Raw genomic sequence first — 20,938 nt, forward strand, 5'->3', positions numbered from 1 at the left:
GTCTCAGCTATGGTGGCCCTATGTCCCACACACTGGTAAGGGGGAGGGCTCAGTAGGGAACAGTGGATACTGCCGGCACTTCTCTACTGAGCAAGTCTTGCCTGGCCCTCACTCTGACAGTGTCTCCCTGTAAGTCCTTGGTGCCCCCTGCGCGCAGCCGAATGGGCACTGGTGCTCAGAGTGAGCAGGTCGAAAATCAGCTCGCGGACATGGCCCCTTTAGAAGGCATCTGTTGCTGCCGCAGCCTCTGTCTCACTCAGCTGCTTAAGACTGGGAAGCCACGCATGCTCGCCCCGTCCTACCTTCTGCTGTTGCAGGGTACTTTCTTGGATTTCTCCCTAGTTGTACGGCTTGTTCATCTAGATCCCAGGCAGTTTTTCTTTCTGCAGCTCCTTGTTTCCATCACAACTTTGATTTAGTCACCAGAGGGATGAACAGAGCCTCTGTCATCTATGCCATTTTTGGCACTTTTAAAATTTCAAGTACATACACTTTTTGACCTGGGAATTTTACATTAAAGAATTTTCCCTAAAGATATATTGGCGATAAGTATTCGCTGCTGAGTGTACAAGTATATTCATCACAGCATTGCGTAAAATTGCCAAACAGAGTAAGACAAAAAGAAACAAACTAAATGTCCTTTATGATATACTGGCTGAAATAAATTATATCCTCACATACAAAGAAATACTGTGAAGTCATTAACAAGAATGAAGTTGATTTACATAGGCTGATATGGAAAGATTATGGAGATATCAGTGATAAAAGCAAGTTGTAAATCTAACTTTGATCTTTTTCTTTTATGCAAAGAACTGTTAGAAATATATATATACACATATATTCATGCTTGTATGTAAGTAGAAGTTTTATCTATGAATACCCTCCTAAAAACTGTTAATAATAATTTCTTTGGCTTGGGGGGAAGGAATTTGGAGGATTTGTAATTTTAGTTTGCACTCTGCTGAGCTGTTTGGAATATTTTTTTCTTTTTACATGTGTATTTGACAGTATCAAGCAAATGAAAGAAAATCACACTGAAAGGGGAACATTTTCAAAGTAAGAGGGTGTTCTGTCTGTTGTTCCTTATGGCTAATATGTGTATATATTCACAAACATGTTACTAGCTTAATGTGAGATATGGAAATACTTAGGAAAGATTGTAGTAAACTAAATGTTGCCGGGATCCTAGGATTTTTTTTCCTGAATCCTACTTGCCATTATTGGGACAAATTTGAATTCTAAGTGTATACTCTTTGATCTCTTTCATGTTTCTTGGCTTTTACTACCTTTTTTGTCATGTTGATGGAGAGGATGGAAGAAGATGTCACTTGGTAGTGGAAAAATAACAAAATCTATTTATTGTGTTGGCTGTATCACACTGTACTTAGCACATCAAGACATCTCTTCTCTGCTTTCACCTGTAAGCTTCTGGGTTAGATGTAGAGCTTATTCTTGAGTGACCACTGCCTGGATGTCCAGTTTGCCAGGAAACTGAGTCAGAATTTCGTAGTCATAGAAGCCAAAGCTCAGACTTCTGAACACTGGCCTGGGACAAGATAAACTGTCCTGGTTAATCTCCGATTATTTGTATCATAGTGCATATTTAAAATTATTTTAAATGCATAAACATAATATTGCCTCTTATTAAAAATCTTCAAAAAGAGGCTATTATATAATGAAACTGAAGATTTTTGTTTTAAATTTATATAAGAGATTGCCAAGCCTGGATATAAGTAGGTATGAAATTCTTAGGGGAGAAAGTACATGAGTCAGGTGCTGGAAAGATTAAAAACCTTTTCTCTCTATACGTCTATAATTCTTTTCTTCTCTTTTGCCTAACTTCTCTTGGGAGCTAGTCCTCCTGTAGGCAGGATTATCTCTAAATAGATATGGAACATAATGGTTCAGTCTGTGGCAAATTATTTTTCTGTGCTCTGCTCTTTTCCCCAGCCTATAAGATATGTAATATAAATTGAAATTGGTTACTAAACACTGTAACATGAACATGAAAGGTAATCTTCAGGGGAAGAAGTCTTAAATCACGTCTATAGGGCTGTATTTATATATGTGATAAGATGGAAAGGGGAAAGAGCCCTGTTGATATTTCTTTATACTGTGGGAATCGTGTTTAATTCTTTGTTCTTTAAAACATACCCACACACGAGCATAGATATGACAAAACTTCTCTCTCTTCTGATCGCCTCAGCTGTTGATTAATATTATCGATTAGGTGAAAAGTAGTAGAGGAGTTAGTGTCTACTGTAGGGTTTTCTCATTTTTTTTTTTTTTTAAAGCTTTAGTGAGCACAGGAATCTTCTGGGGGGTGCTTATTAAAATTCCTGATTCTCTGGCTCTGTACCCAGGTTCTGATTGATTAAGTTTTGGTTGAACCCCAGGAATCTGCACTTTAAACATCCCAGGTGTTATTTTTGTGGGTCTTCAGTAGATCTCATTTTGAGATCTAGTACTTGAGCTGATCATTGGACACTAGTTAGACATTTTTTACTGAAACAGTTGCCAGAGTTCATAAAGTGGCTGCGTGTGTGTGTGTGTGTGTGTGTGTATTATACAATACTGAATGTGTATACAATACTGAGCATTTCATAGTCTTACAAAGGCTGTGGAAGGAGAATAGAAAACCCTGGTGTAGCTTCGAAGGTTTGTGGTTGTCCCATTAAGTTCCCAAGTGATTATGGAGCCCTACAACAAGGCCAGAGATGTTAGTATTTGTAGTGAAATACTTATATGTATTAACACCCTTAAAAAACAGCTATGATTCCCCTTTTCCGAAGTCCTCAAATGCATTTTTTTGCCTCTTGTATTATTTCTGCTGTTGACAGGAAAAAAAGCGATTGATGAGTTATATTTTATCTTTTTATTTAAATATAAAAGTGTGTGAATTGATAAATTTATATATAGTCCATCAAAAGCTTTGGAGTTTGGTCATTACACTGTATTATGAATAATTTTAAATGGATAATAAGGTTTTTTTTTGGTGAACATTTTAGTATTTTTCTTCCCCAGAAAGAAATTATATCTGGTAATTCTCAGGGTAAATTCTCTTTGATTAAGTAGCATTAAGGAATTAACATACTTACCTGTGTATTTATTTTGGATGCTCTTGTGTTTGTGCATAAAGGTTTCTGGATCTCTACAGCCGTCTGTGTATACTTTGGATACTCCTGTGTTTGTGCACATGGCTTTCTGTGTTTTACCCATCGAAACAGCTTTTTTTTTTTTTTTTGAGTTCTGAACAAATTAAAGTATCCTGGTCCAGAGTGTACCACATTTACGGAAATTCTTGAAGTTTTTAGGCAGTTTTTATCAAAAAAAGTTTGGGTGATTTAATTTTTATAAAATGTTGATTTTTATTACAACTATCATTCAGAAACTGTAGTACAGTTGTGTTTTATAACAGGCTGATTTTATGTGCTTGTAAAGAAATTTGGCACTTTATTTCTTGAATCCTGAATCTTCTTATCCCAGACAGTGCCTTCTTTTTACAGAGATGCTCAATAAATCTTAGGTGAATAGAATATATATGGAGTAAAATGATATATATGGAATAAGATTATCAGTAATCTAGATATTTATTTTAATATTTTGTGATAGCATGGTATAAGGAATGAAATAAACTTAATAATAGTGCTTTTAAATTTTTATAAAAATTGAGACTATTTTAGCCCCCAAGATTTTTCTCTTCCTAAGACTTATAAATTCACGTTCATAATACTGTAAGGTGACCAAGACAAATTCTGTAGTTTATTGATGACAAAAAGTTGTTTTCCTCTTTATTATATAGCCCTTTTTAGGAAAGTGAAAGCTGTACAGGCTTGGAGTTTTCTGCTTTATTCACATTTGCATTTAAAATTATTCTAGTTTTCAGATTATGAAGGAAATGGCTTGTTATGGGCCATATGTTCTTAATTTTTAAAATATAGTACATTTTTATGCACTGAACATTTTAATTTGGCAGCTGAAGTACTGACTTGAAAGTTTAGCTTTTGAGATGATAAGGACTCTTGTAAATGTAGGTACAGTTCATATTACTAGTGCCTCCTTAAATGGATACTTCTAACTTCAGTGGCCTGATATTTTGCCTTTCATAACTTTAATAGAGGAAGTAGTTTGTGATTTTTTAAAAAAATAAACTTTAAAAAAATGTTATATAAGGGACCATGATGTCTGGGGCAAGAAGAGTCCAGAAAGAAATAGAGTATATTGTTTAAAGAATCAAAATGAACAGTTCACACATACTGGTGTTTGTTCATTTTATCTGTGCAAGAGTGCTGGTCATGTCAGAGGTATTTTGAAACGGTTGGTTCAGTAATTTGGCCTACTGTCTTTTTTTCTCTATAACAGTTTTTCTGTTTTCTACTACACCTTGCACATCCACCAATCCAAGACACCCTGTAGGTGAGTATTTTTCTAGTTATCAAATGGCATCACTTGTTCTCAAGACAGTTGCCGCTTCACTAAAATAGGCTTTATTTTTCTACTCTGAATTATCTGGTTAATTAATTTCACATAGTGTATCTTATTACACAACTTTAAAAGTTATCAGCAAATTGCTGAAGAGCTGTTTTTACATTATAGAAGAATCACAATAGGATTAAACATTTTTCCTGAATTTTAAATACTATTCTCAGACTCTATACTTTTTGAATTTTTATTACCAAAACTGGAGAATTAGAACAGGTTGACTATATATATTTAAAGAAAATATGAAAGTTTGTTTTAATATTCTGAGAGTACCATGTAGTAAGGAGTTAAAAAGAAAACTTGTTTTAGTAGTGCTTTTAAATTTTTCTAGAAATTAAGGATGTTTTTTCTCTAAAGGCTTAGAAAAAGAAATTTAAGAAAAACCTCAACTCTATTAGAGTTGGCAATGTTTATATACCTAGTTCAGCTTTGTAAATAAGTTTAAAACATCTGCAGTACTGCATTATTTAACTTCTGGCTCTGTAAAGTTTTTATTATCACTTAATCTTCTGTTGCTTTGCCCATACTTCTTGATACTTGTTAGCAGCTAGATGTTCGCAACGCATATTCCTAGAAAACCTAACCTACAAGTACTAGAATGAAAGGCAGAATTTCATTTTTTAAGAAGGCATCGGTTTCTCATTTGTCCCTGCGCACGTGGTAACTTGCATGAGGGAATCAGGTGGTTTCGTGAGGTTTCTCAGTGAGCTGTATACCTCGTTAGTCTTTTTCACTTTTCTTTCCCCGCTGACTCTCCCCTAGTTATACCAGCACAAAGTGGGCGTTGGAAAGCGACAAAAGGCGTCGGTCACTGTCGTCTGTATACCATGCCTGATTTGGGTGGCATGTAATAATTTTTTTTTAGAATCAAATGTCTCACTTGCCTTTGTGCTGCTGTGTGGTTCCTTCCTTTTGCCGATATTTATGCTTGTTTTTCTCTTATGAATCTTCTACGAGAACTTTTGGAAAACAGTAATCCTTGGATTTTCAAGATCCAGGATAAGAGGGTGCGTGTTTGCAGAAAAGGTCAAAATTTGAGAGTCCTGAAGGAGTTGTACTGTACAACTGTTCTGGATTGGTGGATATGCAAATATTAAAGGAAGGGAAGGAGCAAATATTACTTTTGATGTGAGTGATCATAACATCTACATTCCAATTTGGGGGAAACATTTTATTTGAGCATCTTTCATCTGGTTCATTATTAAATTGGCAATATATTTTATTTTATACAAGAAGTTTAAAGTTGTGTAAAATATAGCATTTGAAAAATTCATGCAACTGGTAAGCTTACTTATTAAAGAAAAAATCCTTTTGATTCTTAGGAACATTTCTGATAATCCTAATTACTTTAAGTATTAGATTCTTATTTCTATATCTTATTCATTACACAGAGTAATTGAAATGTGTTTAAAATAAGGGAAAATAGAGAATTTTATAAATAGAATTGTCAAATTGAAAGAAGATTGATTTTCACACTTATCCCTGCACTTATTAAAAGTCTCGAAGAGATGTCATTAACCTGTGAGAATTTGTTGATGAGCTGTTGAGCTGTTGTTGGCATATATGGAAAGGGCCGTAGTTTTGCTTGGCAGCTCACTAATGGCCAACCTGTCCCGTACTGGTGTATGTTGGCAGAGTGCGGCTGAAGCTATGGTTAGGACTCTTTCATACCTGAGGAAACTTTATTTTGTATTTTCTGACAATGGGAGTTTCTCAGAGCTTTTTGCTAATATATTTATAGCTCTTTAGAGATGTAAGTGTTTTGTGACCATTTTGAATTGAAGAACGAATTAAGGTAATGGGAGGTAAAGAAGCAGTTCCTAGACTTAATTTTAAGTCTAGGATGGTACATTTTGTTTAAAATGTTTACTTAATTCATGTTTAGTGATTTTAGGCAATGCGCACAAACGTGTAGACTGTCCTTTCTTCTTTGTGCTTGCTGTGTCACTCTCCGCTGACATACAGATGCATGCGTATCTATTCATTGGCAGCATATTTTACAGTGGTGTTTTGCTTTATCTTTACATGATAGATAAGTGGAGCGATTTGATACCTTTATAGTATTAACACATACTGAATAAGAATAATAAAATGGCAAAAAATACTTTCTTTAGATGGGACAAGGGTAGATAAAAGCTGTATGTAAGGCTCGTGCATCACTTAAATATTTTGCTGAAAATAATTATAATAACAGGCCTGACACATTTCATGTATTTGGGCTTACTGGGTAGACTTTAGAATAACATCAATATGAATTTTTAATTCCAGTTTTTTCCTTAATTAGATTTTTCGTGAAGCTCGAAGAACAGTACCTAGTATTGTTTACATGCCTCACATTGGTGATTGGTGGGAAGCTGTCAGTGAAACTGTGAGAGCTACCTTTCTGACTTTGCTACAAGATATACCATCATTTTCACCCATATTTTTATTGTCTACCTCTGAAACCATGTACAGTGAACTGCCTGAAGAGGTAAGAACTGGTTATAGTTATCTTTATTATATTATTTTAAAATAGTTAACCTTGTAGATTTGACACATTTTAATTACTGTAGAGTCAGTACTGTCAAGATTCATGTCTTGGTTGTACCACTTATTAGCCATGTGACTTAATAAGCAAGTTATTTAATGTTTTATGTTTCAGGTTCTTTTTTTGGTATAATAGCGATATATTCAGTGTTATTGTGAAGATCAAGATAATTCATGCTTAGACCAGAACCCAACATGTATTTGTGTGTGTATATCTACTCATCTATTTCTATCTAGCTCACCTACTAAGAAGTTCTTAACTGTATCATTGTGTATATTTTGTATCCTTGTGTATCATATGTATTTTTCAAATCTGATTTTTAGCTTTTGAGTTCAAATTCAACTCATATTTAACATATTAGAATCAAAGATAAAATCACAGTTGTTGTAGAAAAAAATTAGTAGATCAACTTATGTGTCTGAAATTGATTTTAAAAGAAATTGTTTTAACACCCTGAGTTTACTAGGTGTTGAAATACTCTCCTTTAGAAATGCTTAGAAATATTTTGCCCAGGTGACACAGTTTATGTAAAAGGTTTGCATGTTTTAAATGCTATAATATTAATCTTGATTATGTAGAATGTTATGATTAAGGTATTTGTTTACCGAGTTCTTTTGTTCTGTTTCAGTGCTTATTAGCTATCTTGCTAAAGTGCATTTGTACAACTTACTCCTCTTGTAAGAAAAATATATTAAGTTAGAATAATTTATTTTTTGTTATTCAGAATCTGCTATTATTTGAAGACCATTAATCAAAATGTTTTTTATCGTAGGGATTAAACCATTTAGTAGAGTGCTGTATGTAGTAAGAGTCAGAAAAAAACAAGGCACTGACATACTAGTTTTTTGATCTTAGATAAATATTTGAACCTAGAATAGCTTCACATCCAAGAAATGTGGATGATAGACATGCTTGTTGGTGTGAGACAGTATTGTGAATTTATTTTGGAAATCATAGAGCTATGAAATGGTGTTAGTATTATAGAATAGGTTTGCATTTAAAATTGATTCGGAAGAATGGACTGAACCTAGACATAACTTAGAAGCCACTTTTTAAAATTAAATCCTCATTACCAATTATTATTTTATGAGATAAAGAAAATTTGAAATAATTAAGGATTCCAGTTAGAAATATACAATTACCCAAAGTTTCCCTGATATTGTTTGAAAAATTTGTAAATAAGTCTTATGAACCCAATTTTTTGATGCAGCAATTTAAATTTTGCTCATTCCTTTGTCTATTTGCATATGTTGATTTAGGTTTTTTTTTTTTTTTTAAGGCGAGGCAACCCTTGGTTGACCTTATAGATTGCAAGGACCTTGTCAGCTTACAATCCCTGATTTTTTTAGTTTTTTAGGCCTACAGCACCTGGTCTTCCTAGGTGGCCTTCCTAGGTGGTCTTCCATCCAAGTACTAAATAGACCTGACCTTGCTTAGCTTCCGAGATCAGACAGGATTGGGCTTGTTCAGGATAGCATGGCCGTAGACTTGGTTTAGTTTTTTTATAGCTCATATTACATCATATACATTTTCAATGTAGCTGTATTTTCATAAATTTAAATCTTTCATTATTCATTTACCAATATCCTTAATTTGTAGCTAAAATATTTTTATTTTCTAGCATTGAATCCTGAAATGTCAGCTCTTTTCCCCATTTTGTCTTCTGTATTCTTTGCCCTTATTAACCAGGTAGCTATCTCTGATACATTTGTGGGGTGGAGATTATGAGGACTCTTTCAGAGTACTGATGACATATAACATGTGTTACATTAATTGTTTGTGGGAAATGCTCCTCTGCCCCATGCCTTCATTTTAATTTCAGCCAGTAGTGTGCTTGCTTTGTTTAGGTCACAAATTGGGACAGAAGTGAGTAATACTTAGCACATACTGATAAATATTTGGTGAATAGATGAAAACAGAGAGAGTTGGCAGACCAGGTAACAATAGTTACCTGGTCTAGCTAGTGCCAGACCTGTGGAAGAAATGAAGTAGACACTGAGTAGTAAAAAGCAAGTGATTTTAAAAGAAAGAAATGGCAGTTACTAGAGTGTATTTCAGAAAATACAGTGGATAAGTTAAAATAGCAATAAGATACAGATTTTAACCTATCAAATAGTCATATATAAAAAACAGTTAAACTTTCCATGGTAGTCCATAGTACTAGATTTAGATACTGTATGTGCATACATTTTAGCTTGGCAATACCATTTACAAGTAATTATCCAAGGAGTTTTTCATGGTCAAACAAAAAGATAAAGCACAGACAACGAGAAATACAATAGTATGTATCATAGCCTTCTTTCTAGATGGGGAACTATCCAAATGTCCCGTGATAGGGGATTAGTTGAGTTGTAGATTCCTTCCGTGAAACATAATCAGACCATTAAAAATACTGATATAGAAAATATTTAATATCATAAAAGGATGTTTGAATATATTATTTAAAAATACAGGTAATAAATCTGTGTGGTATAATCCCAGTTTATATAGAAATAACTATTTTTATATTTAAAATAAGACTATATATATGTGTGTGTATGTATAGTGTTTGCATATATACAGCAATTTTCATTTTCTTATCTATATTTTCTAAATCTGTGATAAATGCTACTGTTCTTCTTAGAAAATAAACTCATTTAGAGATGAAAAGAAGGTTTTCTATTCAGTTTTAAAAAATAAAACCAAAAACGAAATAGCCACCATGGGACTAATGTTTTGTTAGGGATATAAAACTGCTTTCTGTGGGACAAAACGACAGTCTCAACTTTTAGAGCCCCGTTAATGTTCTCTTGTAAATGTTTCTTCGTGTATTTATCTCTCCTAATCCAGAAGTCCCCAAAGTGAGTTTGTACTCAAGACATTGTGTTGGGATATTGAGAAAAACATTAGAATTTCTATTCATTTTATTTCAAATGAAATATTATCTTAAATATTTTGTTTTATAATAGAAATGATATTAGAATAGTATATTTAAATATGCATATCCTGGAGAGAATATTTTCAAATAGAGAAATGCAAATCAAAACCATAATGAGATACTACTTCAAACCCATTAGGATGGCTATTATCATTAAAACACAAAATAACAAGTGTTGGTCAGGATGTGAAGAAATTGGAACCCTTGCATGTTGCTGGTAGGGATGTAAAACTGTTCAGACTTTTGAAAATAAGTGGTATGGTGATTTCTTAACAGAATTACCACATGATCCAGCAGTTCCATGTCTGGGTATATACTCAAAAGAAGTGAAGGCAGAGATTTGAACAGATATTTGTACACCTACATTCAAAGCAGTATTATTCACAATAGTCAAAAGGTAGAAACAACACAAGTGTCTTGTCAGTAGGCGAATGGATAAACAAAACGTGGCATACACCTACAGTGTAACATTATTTAGGTTTAAAAAGGAAGGAAATTTTGATAAACCTTGAGGACATTATACTAAGTGAAATAAGCCAGTCTCAAAAGGACAAGTAGATGATACCTCTTCAATGAGGTTCCTAGAGTAGTCAGATTCATAGAGATAGAAAATAGAATGGTGGTTGCCAGGGGCTGGGGCGGTGGGGAGTGTGGGTAGTTAGTGTTCAGTGGGTACAGAGTTTCAGTTGAGGAGGATGGAAACGTCTGGGGCTAGAGTGCAGTGATGGTGGCACATCAGTGTGAATCTCCTTAATAGCACAGGTTGTGCAGCTGAAAGTGGGTCAAGCGGCAAATTTTATGTTATGGCTTTTAAAAACATTTGTGTTAAAAAAGAAGAGTACAGTTTAAAAATGGGCTAAACATTTGAATAGACATTTCAGAGTATATGTACCCTCAGGCTAAAAAGCATGAGAAAAGAGTTTCAGTATCATCAGTCATTCAGGAATGAGATACCACTGTACAGCCACTAGAATAGCTATAATCAAAAAGACAGACAATACCAAGCGTTGACAAGGACGTAAAGAAACTGGAGTCCTTTTATATTGCTGGTGGAATCGTAAAATGTTGTAGCCACTTTGGAAAAGTTGGCAGTATGTAAAATGTTAGACATAAACTTACTATATGACTCACCATTTCCACTCGTAGGTAACTGCATGAGAGATAGAAACATATGGTCACACAAAGACTTTTTTGTGAATGTTCCTGCTAGTATTATTAATAATAGAGAAAACAACCCAAGCATTTATTAATTGGTGATTGGGGAAACAAAATATACCATATATACATATGGTGAAATAATGTTCAGCAATAAATGAATGAACTACTGATACAATTTACGGTGTGGGCAAACCTCAGTATATTAGGCTGAGAGAATCTGGACACAAAAGACTGCTGATTGTATGATATGTAATTTCTAGAAGTGGCAAATCTCGAGACACAAAGACAATCAGTGATTGTCAGGCTGGGAGTCAGTGTGAGTGGGGATTGACTGCAAAGAGGCATGAGGAACTTTTTGGAGGTGAAGGAAGTGTTCTAAAACTGACGTGATGGTCACACAACTGAGTTAATTTACTAGAAATCATTGAGCTTAAAAAAGGTTTCAAGGGAGGTATGCCTACATATATCTGGGAAAGTCAGAGAAAGCATCACCCAGAAAGCATTGGCTTGAGTGGAGAGTTCAAAAACGGTTTGGGAAAGAGTGACTAGCATGTATAAAGACAAGTGTGAACCAGTGTGAAAGAGAGCATGATTTTTTTCAGGGAATTATATATACAAAGCTTGTCTTCTTGTAGCATGAAGTTTGAGCCTGGGAACATCAGAAGATAAGTTAGGAGTAAATTGAAAGAGAAATAATTTAGCCTACTTATAAAATGATGGCCGTTTGTAATAATAACCTCACAAGAATATCAGAGGATTATTGTAGACTTTTTCTTGGTATGTCTTGTATTCACCAAGTTTAACACAATGTTGAAAAATGTTCAGAAGGAAGACTATTTAAAACGGAAATGAAATGTTTTAATACCTTTGAACGAAATCATGGTGCTTCTAGGGTATTGTATTCTGTTTATTTTATCAAGTCTCAGTTAATGTTAGCTATTTCTGCTATACCTTGTTAATGCCTCTTCACTCTTATGAGGTCTCCTCTGTGTTTCCCTACCTCTCTCCTCTGTTATGTTTCTGTACCTCTGTGGTATTTCAGTGCTTTCTTATGAGACTCTTAGGATCCTTGATGGCAGGAAGTAAGCGTATTTTCTTCAGGTTTGTAACTGCAGTGTCTGACATTATATTTGGCACATAATGGATGTTCAGTGATGAATTCGCTTGGCAGAACTTTTGAAAAAGGGCCAGTAAACCATAGACGAGGGGTTGGAGGAAATGGTACATGAAGGTAGTCTACAAAAAAAATATTGGAGGGACATAATCTAGTCTTCTCTGTTTATTCATTTTGTGACATTAAGCCAGTTACTTAAACCTTTCCAAGCCCAAGTTTCCTCACCTATATACCTCATTGTGACAAAGGTTGATTAAAATAATATTTATGAAATTCTTAGTCTTCAATTCAGTAAGTGGTTAGACATAACAAATTGAATGGATTATCCAAAGTTTACCACAAATGTGTGGCTACATTTGGGCTAAAATCTGATGTCTTGAATTTTAATCTAGTATTTCCAAGTTGTTGTGGTTATTACTTCTTTTTATACTAGTGACCTCTTCCCTTTTTTAATTGCAGTTTCCAATTCAGTATGAGTTGGGGAACAAAACTACAAGCTTTACTCATTTAGTGTACATGCTTATTACGTATTACTGTGTACCAGGCACTGTGGTAGGTATAGGAAAACAGACAAATAAGAATTGGTCTCTGTTCTCAGGGAGTTTGGTGTCCAGCAGTGCAAAATAGACATTCTAGAAAAACATATAAATTAAAGAAAGTGTGTAGACAAATGTGGATGATGTAAAGAGGGTTTAAGCAGCATACCTTGCAAGGGGGTCCTCTGGGTCAAAGTCTTTATCGAGTAGGTAAACAAAGGAGAGTTCCTTTCACCAGGTGGAAGGAACTGGAGGATATAAGAATGACGGGCTTAATTTTGCCTTGTGAGTTTTGTATGGTTGGTGGTGTCATTGTGGAGCATTGTATGAAGAGACCGAAGGAATAGTTTATCTTCAGTGAAACCAGGATTTCAGAGGATGCCATGGAGTAGATTTGGTATGGGAAGAGCCCAGAAAGGGAAGTCAGAGGAGAGGAAGTACACATAAACAGCGAAAGAGAAGGCGGTATCGTTGACATCTTTCCGGCTCTCTATTGTAGAGTCTAGGTAATTACTTTTCCGCTCATGTGCAAAAGCCCTTTGAGATTGTTGCCATCTGACTATTACAGTCAACTATCTTTTTTGCTGTTATCTGCTGACTCTCCCAGATATGTATAATTTATTAATGATTTGGGCAACTGGATTATTCTTCCATTCTTGTTTAGTCCATGAGGTTGAACTTCTCAACAGCATAATTTAGGATTAGGTTAACCCTAACCCCACATGAATGTTAAATAAAGATTAAAAATGGTACTGGAAATTGAAGAAATTGTAATTTGATATAATATGTAAGCTTTTAATTCTCTATATCTAATATCTTTGTGTGTATGTGTGTGTAGGTTAAGTGTATCTTTAGAATACAGTACGAAGAGGTCTTGTATATTCAAAGGCCTATTGAAGAAGACAGAAGAAAATTTTTTCAAGAGTTGATTCTCAATCAGGCATCAATGGCTCCACCACGAAGGAAACACACTGGTAAAGTTCCTGAAGCCTTCAGGAAAATGGGGGTGGGGGCGGGGTTAAGAAATGCCCTTTGTTCTTCTTCTTCTTTTTAACCATTTCCTTGTGGAAGTGAAGACAGTTTTTCAGGTTCTGTTTATCTTAGATGACACATGTGGAAGTGGCCCTTGTGTTCACCTGCCTTGAGAAGATTGAGAAGTACAGCCTCACTGTTAAAGCTTTACTGATAGGTGACTATTACTGATCACTTCAGTCCATGTGCTTTTTTTTGGTAGCTTTCACATTCTGAGGCCCAAAAACTCAAAGAAAAAACGTCTTCACTTCTGTTCTGTTTTTGCCACTTTGTCAGGTTGTGAACCTCAGGTGTTGTGCTGATTTCTTTGTGGGCCGGGGTAGGTTTGATGAGCTAACTGATTAGAACATTTGCCTTTTATTTTACTTGTTGATTCGTTTTTCAATTATTTATTGAGCACCTGTCATGTTAGACATCTTACGCTAGACACTCGGAAATCTATCATGGCTTCGTTTTAAGCATTAGAATTTTCCTGGATTTGGACTCACGGTGTTAGGGGGCCTCAGAATTTGTCAGATTTCAATTCTGAATTAAGTAAGGACTGTATTCTAAATCATTCAAAGGAGAGTTTCTTTTCCTAACCTTAAAGATGTGGAAAAGATAAGATCCCCTTGCTTAATTTTTCAGCCTCTTCTAGAAAATAGCAATTCTGTTTGTTAAAAAAATTTAAGCCTCTTTTCCTTTGTTGTTTTGTTTCTTGTAACTCTGTTCTTGTTGGATGTTAGATACAGTTCCCATCTCTGCCAAGTCTTTGCTTTTCCATATTTGTTCTACTTCTTTGTTTTTCTTTGGTTATATTATCCAACACAGTAATAATTTTATGGTCCTCTAATGGCTCCTTTCTATGTTTTCTTAGTGTTTTAAAAACGAACACCTATCAAATGGCTTATAGTTAAGGGGTTTTTTCCCTCCCTAGAAACCTTGAGAAATTCAGTATGGAATTTACACCTTCTGATTATTAGTTGTTGCCTTATATTAATCTAAATAACAGTATTTAAAATAGTTCATTGTAAAAATGATTCGTTTTAATGAGGTGTCTTATTATGCTCCTAGATATATTTTAGTCCCATAGATCTGAATTTTCTGTGTTAAGGGTTAACATAATTCTTTTCGAGTTGCTTCCATCAACTCATTTTGCGTCTTACGGGCTATTTGAAATCAGCAAGAATCCTTAAAATTTTAATCCTGAGTTTCAGTATGATACCGGGAAAACCTTTTAAGGAATTAGAGAACTGCAGTTTCAAAAATTAATACTTTACCTTTTAAGATTATTTTTTTAGGATAGATAGTAAATACCATAGATTTTATATGTAACACCTTACTAGGTTTTCTATCTTCTCGGTGTCTTTGGGATTCTTTTTTATTTTCTACTTTTTTATTTTGCTCCCAGAAGGCGCCACTTACTATCCTTACTATATTAGATTAAGATTATGAGGGTAGGAGACTTGTCTAAAATCAGAATTCTTTTGGGAACAGGAAGGATCAAAGAATTTTACATGCCCACTTCACTTTCATGCATATAAAGCAACCCCATTTTGAGAAGCACCTTTTAAACAAGGTGACTTAAGCAAATCATTGCATAGTACTTGACCTGAAGATATTTATGTTGATTTGAAATATTTTTCATAAGTTGTATATAAATAATATTTCAAAACAAAATTATTTAAAATCATATCATTTACCCTTTAAAGGAGTCCTGTTGTGAGTTATTTTATAAGGTAGAGCTATTCCCTAACATACTTTTGGTTTCCATTAAAATTTTTGCTGGCTGGATTTGCATGGTTCACATATGTTTGGAATTCTCCTTTTTCTAAAAGAATATCTTGAGAGAATTCCAGAGAAATAATTGAGGTCCAGGCCCTGTCATGTTAGAATCTTAACATTTTCTTCTATTTTCTTTAGGTCTTTGTGCTATGGAAGTGCTTCCTCTTGCACTACCTTCTCCACCTCGTCAATTATCAGAATCTGAAAAAAATCGGATGGAGGATCAGGAGGAAAATACCTTAAGAGAGTTGCGGTTATTTCTCAGGGATGTAACCAAGAGGCTGGCCACAGATAAACGCTTTAACATCTTCAGCAAACCGGTGGATATTGAAGAGGTCTTGTTTCAGTAGTGTGCAAACAGTGAAGTTGAACTGGCTAAAAGAAAAAAATATTGACATCTTTTTTTGGAAGGAAAAAAAGCAAAGGCATGGATGAATATTACCCCTAGCCTGTAAAATTTTAATCCATGTGATAACTATCGATGTCATCAGCAACCATCTGGTGACTTTTGGATGAAATTAGTGACCAATTTCTATATGTTCTTTTAATTAGTATTGATCGTTGTGATCTCTTACTCTTCACTTTAAGAAGAGGATGAAAAGTAACTTTAGCGAAATGTCCATACTAGACTATTTTTATTCCAGGATAAATTCTGCTCTCAAAAAGTATACTGGTATTAACTAAACGATACTAGTTAATATTGGTATTTCCCAAATTACGTATACTTATTGAAGGAGGTGACTAAGAAACCTGAAATTTCTCTCATGTTTTTGGAAATGCCTGTGACTAATGTGCTATTTGAGATGAAGCACATCCTATGCAGCTAAAATTATTTTTCTCTCGAAAGATGTTCTCTGCTCCTAGTGGAAAATTTCTCACTTTCTTTGTGTATTGTTTTGTGTCCTTGTGGGAGCATGGTTTGTGATGGTAAGAAATTTTCCATTTGGAATATACTATACTACTATAGATTAAGATTTTTTTGTTTGTTTGTTTTTTAAAATTTTTATCCTGGGATAATATAGTGTGTGGATTAACACAATACAGTCTTTACTGGCCTTCTTCTTATAGTTCAGACTCCATGTTTGAACAGTTTTGGTGTTTTTAGTTTTCTTTTTTTCTTTTTTTTTAAAAATTTGAATTATGAAATGATTCACAGTTTAATGTTGCGTCCTTGTGAAATCTGTAGTTTTGGACTTGAACAGATTCCTTTGGAACCATTACCTCATCTATGACAGGGAAAATGAGCTAGATTTATGTTTTTTTCCACTAGTAAGTCTGAAAATATCTATCCCCCTCCCCTTTTTTTTTGGAATGAAAGGACTATCTATAATTTTATTTGTATCTTTATCCACAATACGTAGTTTTATCCATTTGATCATTTCAGCACCCTTGCAAGGTCATTATTATTATTCTTATGTTGCAGCTGAGGAAACAGGCTTTTTGGCAAGTGATAGAGCCAAGACTCAAGTTTTTCGAAATTCAAAGCCCACATTCTTCACGTTACGTCACAGCTGCCTTATACCTTTCCACTGGAATGACAGGACTTACCAGTTTTGATTTTGAAGTTAATACATACCATGTTCTACTTGTGGAGCATTTTTTTTTCCTCCTAGTGTTTTCAGATAATCTTAAAACTATCAGCCTACTCTTAAGAGTGTTTTAAATGTTTATTTATTTATTTATTTTTTCAAATTGGATCTGGGACTCTGACTTACCTCTGGGGCTTGCCCTCCAAGTTAGCCTCCTTTCCTGGGAGTAAACAATTTTGCCTTTGTCCGGGAAAACTCTTTTCCTTTATAACCAGAAGAGATCGTCAGATTTCAAAGGCCATCTGTAATAGAGCAAAGGTTTTATAAGTGATGATACAGTACTGGAAGGGGATAGGAATTGTTGGCCATGAAAAACTTTCATTTAAGGGCTATGCTTTCTTTCTTCTTTTGTTTTTTCTTCTCAGGTTTATTCTGCTACTGGTTCTTGTTCTTAAAGCTGAAGACAGGGGTCTCCGGCAAGGATAGAGAGGGGAAAACAAGATAAGATTTAGATAACCTAAAACACAAAAATTCATATTCAGATAATGAATTCGAAATGTCTAAAAACTATCAAATTCCAAAGCACACTGCAGAGAAAATAAAAGTTTAGAAAATAAATGTTGAATATAAAATTAAGCATGTATGCTAAAATTTTATAGTCTTTAATATTAATTTTACAGTGCTTTATAGTTTATAAAACTTTCCCCACATTTTCACAAGGCATGGCAAGTGCAAGAGCCAAAAATCCAACTATCTTCTGAACTTGCACTTGTCGTATAGCTTCAGTATTTCTCCTAAGAGGAGGTTGACTGGCCTTTCAGCTTCTAGGGGTTGAAAAATAAATTAAAACATGCATACACACCTGCCTAAAATTTAAAAAACATAAAATATGTGTATGTGCATATATACCTATATATATGCATATATATGTGCATTTTAAAAATCAAGGCACCAATGCCAACTGCAATGGAGAAAACTAGCGTTTAGTTTCTTAGAGCACAGATCACCCTGTCCCCAGAATGTGGTCCTGGACTAATTAGACATTTCTAAGACTGCTTTCATATCACACCTAATGACTTGATTTGAGATTTGCATTGGGGAAGGCAATAGATGTATAGGTTGGTAGAACTTTGTTATTGGTCAGGCGATATAAAACATAATTTATTGGGCAAATCATGACTTAATGTCTCCTATTTTGGGTTATTTCCCAGAAAATCTGCACATAGAGCAAAATATATTTTTTGCTTATAGATTTATTTATATTTAGGGACAAGTCCAGCAAATCTTTTACTAGTTATGAAGGCAATAGTTATTTTATATAATTGACTCAAAATGTTTGTAATGACTCCAAAGGAGCCGAAAACACTTTCCATGAAACGATTCACACTAAACTGAAAAGAAAGTAAGTTTTTTTTGTTTAAAGATATTAAAGAGATTTACCAGAGAACTTCTCTAATAATATGAAAAAAAAATCTATATTTCTTTTTATTTTCCTTTTAATAATTTTTTTGAGGTAACATTTATTGAAACTTATTAGTGCTTTTACCCATACATTCTCTTCTCAGGTCTACCCAAAGGATTAAAAAAAAAAGCTGACATAATTGATTTCATATTTCAAGATGAGAAACATTTCAGAGTTGATTTAGATATGACTTGAAACTGAAGCTTTTCATGGAAAGTATGACTTAGTAACTTTAGTAGCATAAATTTCTCTATAATTTATCCTTGTCTAATTATTTCTTAGATATGTAGATTTAATCTTTAACTATGTTTTTTTTTTTTTTATGAGTAGATTGCATGAGATACCAGAAGTAATTTTCATTAAAATATCCCATTTGTTTTAGGTTTCAGATTACCTCGAAGTAATCAAGGAACCAATGGATCTATCAACAGTAATAACTAAAATTGATAAACATAATTACCTGACTGCTAAGGATTTCCTGAAAGATATTGACCTCATCTGTAGCAATGCTCTAGAGTACAATCCAGATAAAGACCCAGGAGGTAAGGACACATGGGGCAAGGTTGACTTTGGTGATCAATGAGAAGATAGTTTGAAGTTTACATACTAAAGCATGCCCACGTTTCAGACAGATAAATTAAATTTAATGGCATTATTGTATTTAGAAACTCTTGATGAGGTTCTAATATACTTAAATTATTAATTTATTTATTAAATGATGAACTTAAATGAGAGGATTTTATTATTCTAGGCATTACGTTCAGAGTTTAGTTCCTTCCTTCACCTTTCACTTTTTTACTAAGATTCCTATTTTCGTTCAGGTAGGTAGAAGCCTGAGTAATTAAGGATTTATTTTAAATTTATAATTCAGTCAGCATCACCAGTGCTGCTGAACACTGGGAAATTTGAATTAGTGGGAACTAATTATAGGTTAAATTTACATATCCAAAAGACTCCTTTAGGTAAACATTATCTATTCTATAGACTGTGGGTATTTTTATATATTTTATTATTTTACTCCAAATCCCTGCTTGTGCTCAAGTCTGTAGTCCTGACTCTTCAGTGCCCTCCAGGGAAGAGCCTCAGGAACTTACCTATTGTTAAACAAGATGGATATATTGATTCATTGTAACTAGAGATACTGTATCATCCTGGAGAACTTTACAGGATTTGCACTTATGTTAAGTGATTTTGGGGAGGATTTAAGGAAAAAGGGCTTTGCAGTGGATTGGATGTTTTTAGGAAATGGGCATGATTTTGTGATTAGGTATAAGAACTTGGAAGTCGAGAAGAATGGCACAAGGCTAAAGCTGTGATTTGTAAAGAAGCAGGAGTCATTCATATTATTCAGAAAAGGATTATTTGGATATTTTGCGGTTAGGACAGTCTTCATGCTTTTGTCTATAGACATGATTACGGGGTAGTCTTGTTTTTATTTCGATCCATCATGGTCACACAGTAGCCTTTTTTGAAGTTGGTGTTCTGTGAAATTGTGTATGTTTAACATGAGTAGACAAGGCCGAGCTGATAGTGCCAGGCCAGTTCCCAGCTGACAGGGGCTGTTAGTCTCTTTTTCATTCTGTCGAGAATTCTGTTTGTTTGTTTGTTTGTTTGTTTGTTTCCAACAGGTGATATATAGTAAGTGCTTTTTATTTTTTAAAGATTTATTTAAATTTCAGTTATCTAAAGATATTTAGAATACTTTTTCTGATGTATGTATATATATAAGGGCAGTGGTTCTCAGTTTAAGCCACATATTAGAATGACTTGGATTTCTCATTTCTACATGAAATTAAATATTACTGTGGTCTACAGGAAATCGTGTATCGTAATTCCAAGAGGCAGAGTAAAATTTTAGTGCACGTGGGATCTAATAGCTCTTATGCTGTGTTAGAAAACATTTGCCCCTTGTAGTTTTTATTGTTTGTTTAGTTTCTTTCTGACTTTATTATATATGTCACATAGAAAAATTTATGAAGATAAAAACAAAGAAGAAAATTAATGTATCATCCCATTGCCTCATGTTTTTCTTCCTCTCCCTCTTACATGTATTGTATATGGAATACATACATGCGCAATATTTTTACTAAAATGAAAATATAATTTTTGTAGACTTTGTCATTCATATATTTGGTGACAAGTTTATTAATTAATATATTTCTTCCCCATTTTTATTCTTTAATTATTTTTTATTTTTAAATTACAGTTGACATTTAATATTATTTTATATTAGTTTCAAGTATACAGGATAGTAATTAGACATTTATATAATTTACGAAGTGATTCCTTGATAAGTTTAATACCCACCTGGGACCATACATAGTTATTAATATTATTGACTATATTTCTTCTGCTGTATTTTACATCCCTGTACCACATTATTTTAATCGTATAGATGTACTATTATAATAGCTAGT

The 20,938-nt window shown here is 33.9% G+C and overlaps 1 protein-coding gene across 4 annotated transcripts in view; it reads left to right on the forward strand.

Annotated features, from left to right (window-relative positions):
• ATAD2B (ATPase family, AAA domain containing 2B) overlaps positions 1-20,938 on the forward strand; it is a 108,189-nt gene that overhangs the window by 62,705 nt on the left and 24,546 nt on the right. For 3 of the 4 annotated variants that reach the window (XM_011356583.2, XM_011356581.2, XM_011356580.2), the window contains exons 19-22: positions 6,767-6,952; positions 13,573-13,708; positions 15,669-15,865; positions 18,904-19,063. In XM_011356583.2, coding sequence (XP_011354885.1) covers positions 6,767-6,952; positions 13,573-13,708; positions 15,669-15,865; positions 18,904-19,063 — 679 coding nt within the window. The remainder of the gene's footprint in view (positions 1-6,766; positions 6,953-13,572; positions 13,709-15,668; positions 15,866-18,903; positions 19,064-20,938) is intronic. The other variant, XM_011356582.2, reaches the window with a different exon arrangement.

The sequence above is a fragment of the Pteropus vampyrus genome, unplaced genomic scaffold, assembly GCF_000151845.1.
Source record: "Pteropus vampyrus isolate Shadow unplaced genomic scaffold, Pvam_2.0 Scaffold28, whole genome shotgun sequence".
Lineage (NCBI taxonomy): Eukaryota > Metazoa > Chordata > Mammalia > Chiroptera > Pteropodidae > Pteropus > Pteropus vampyrus.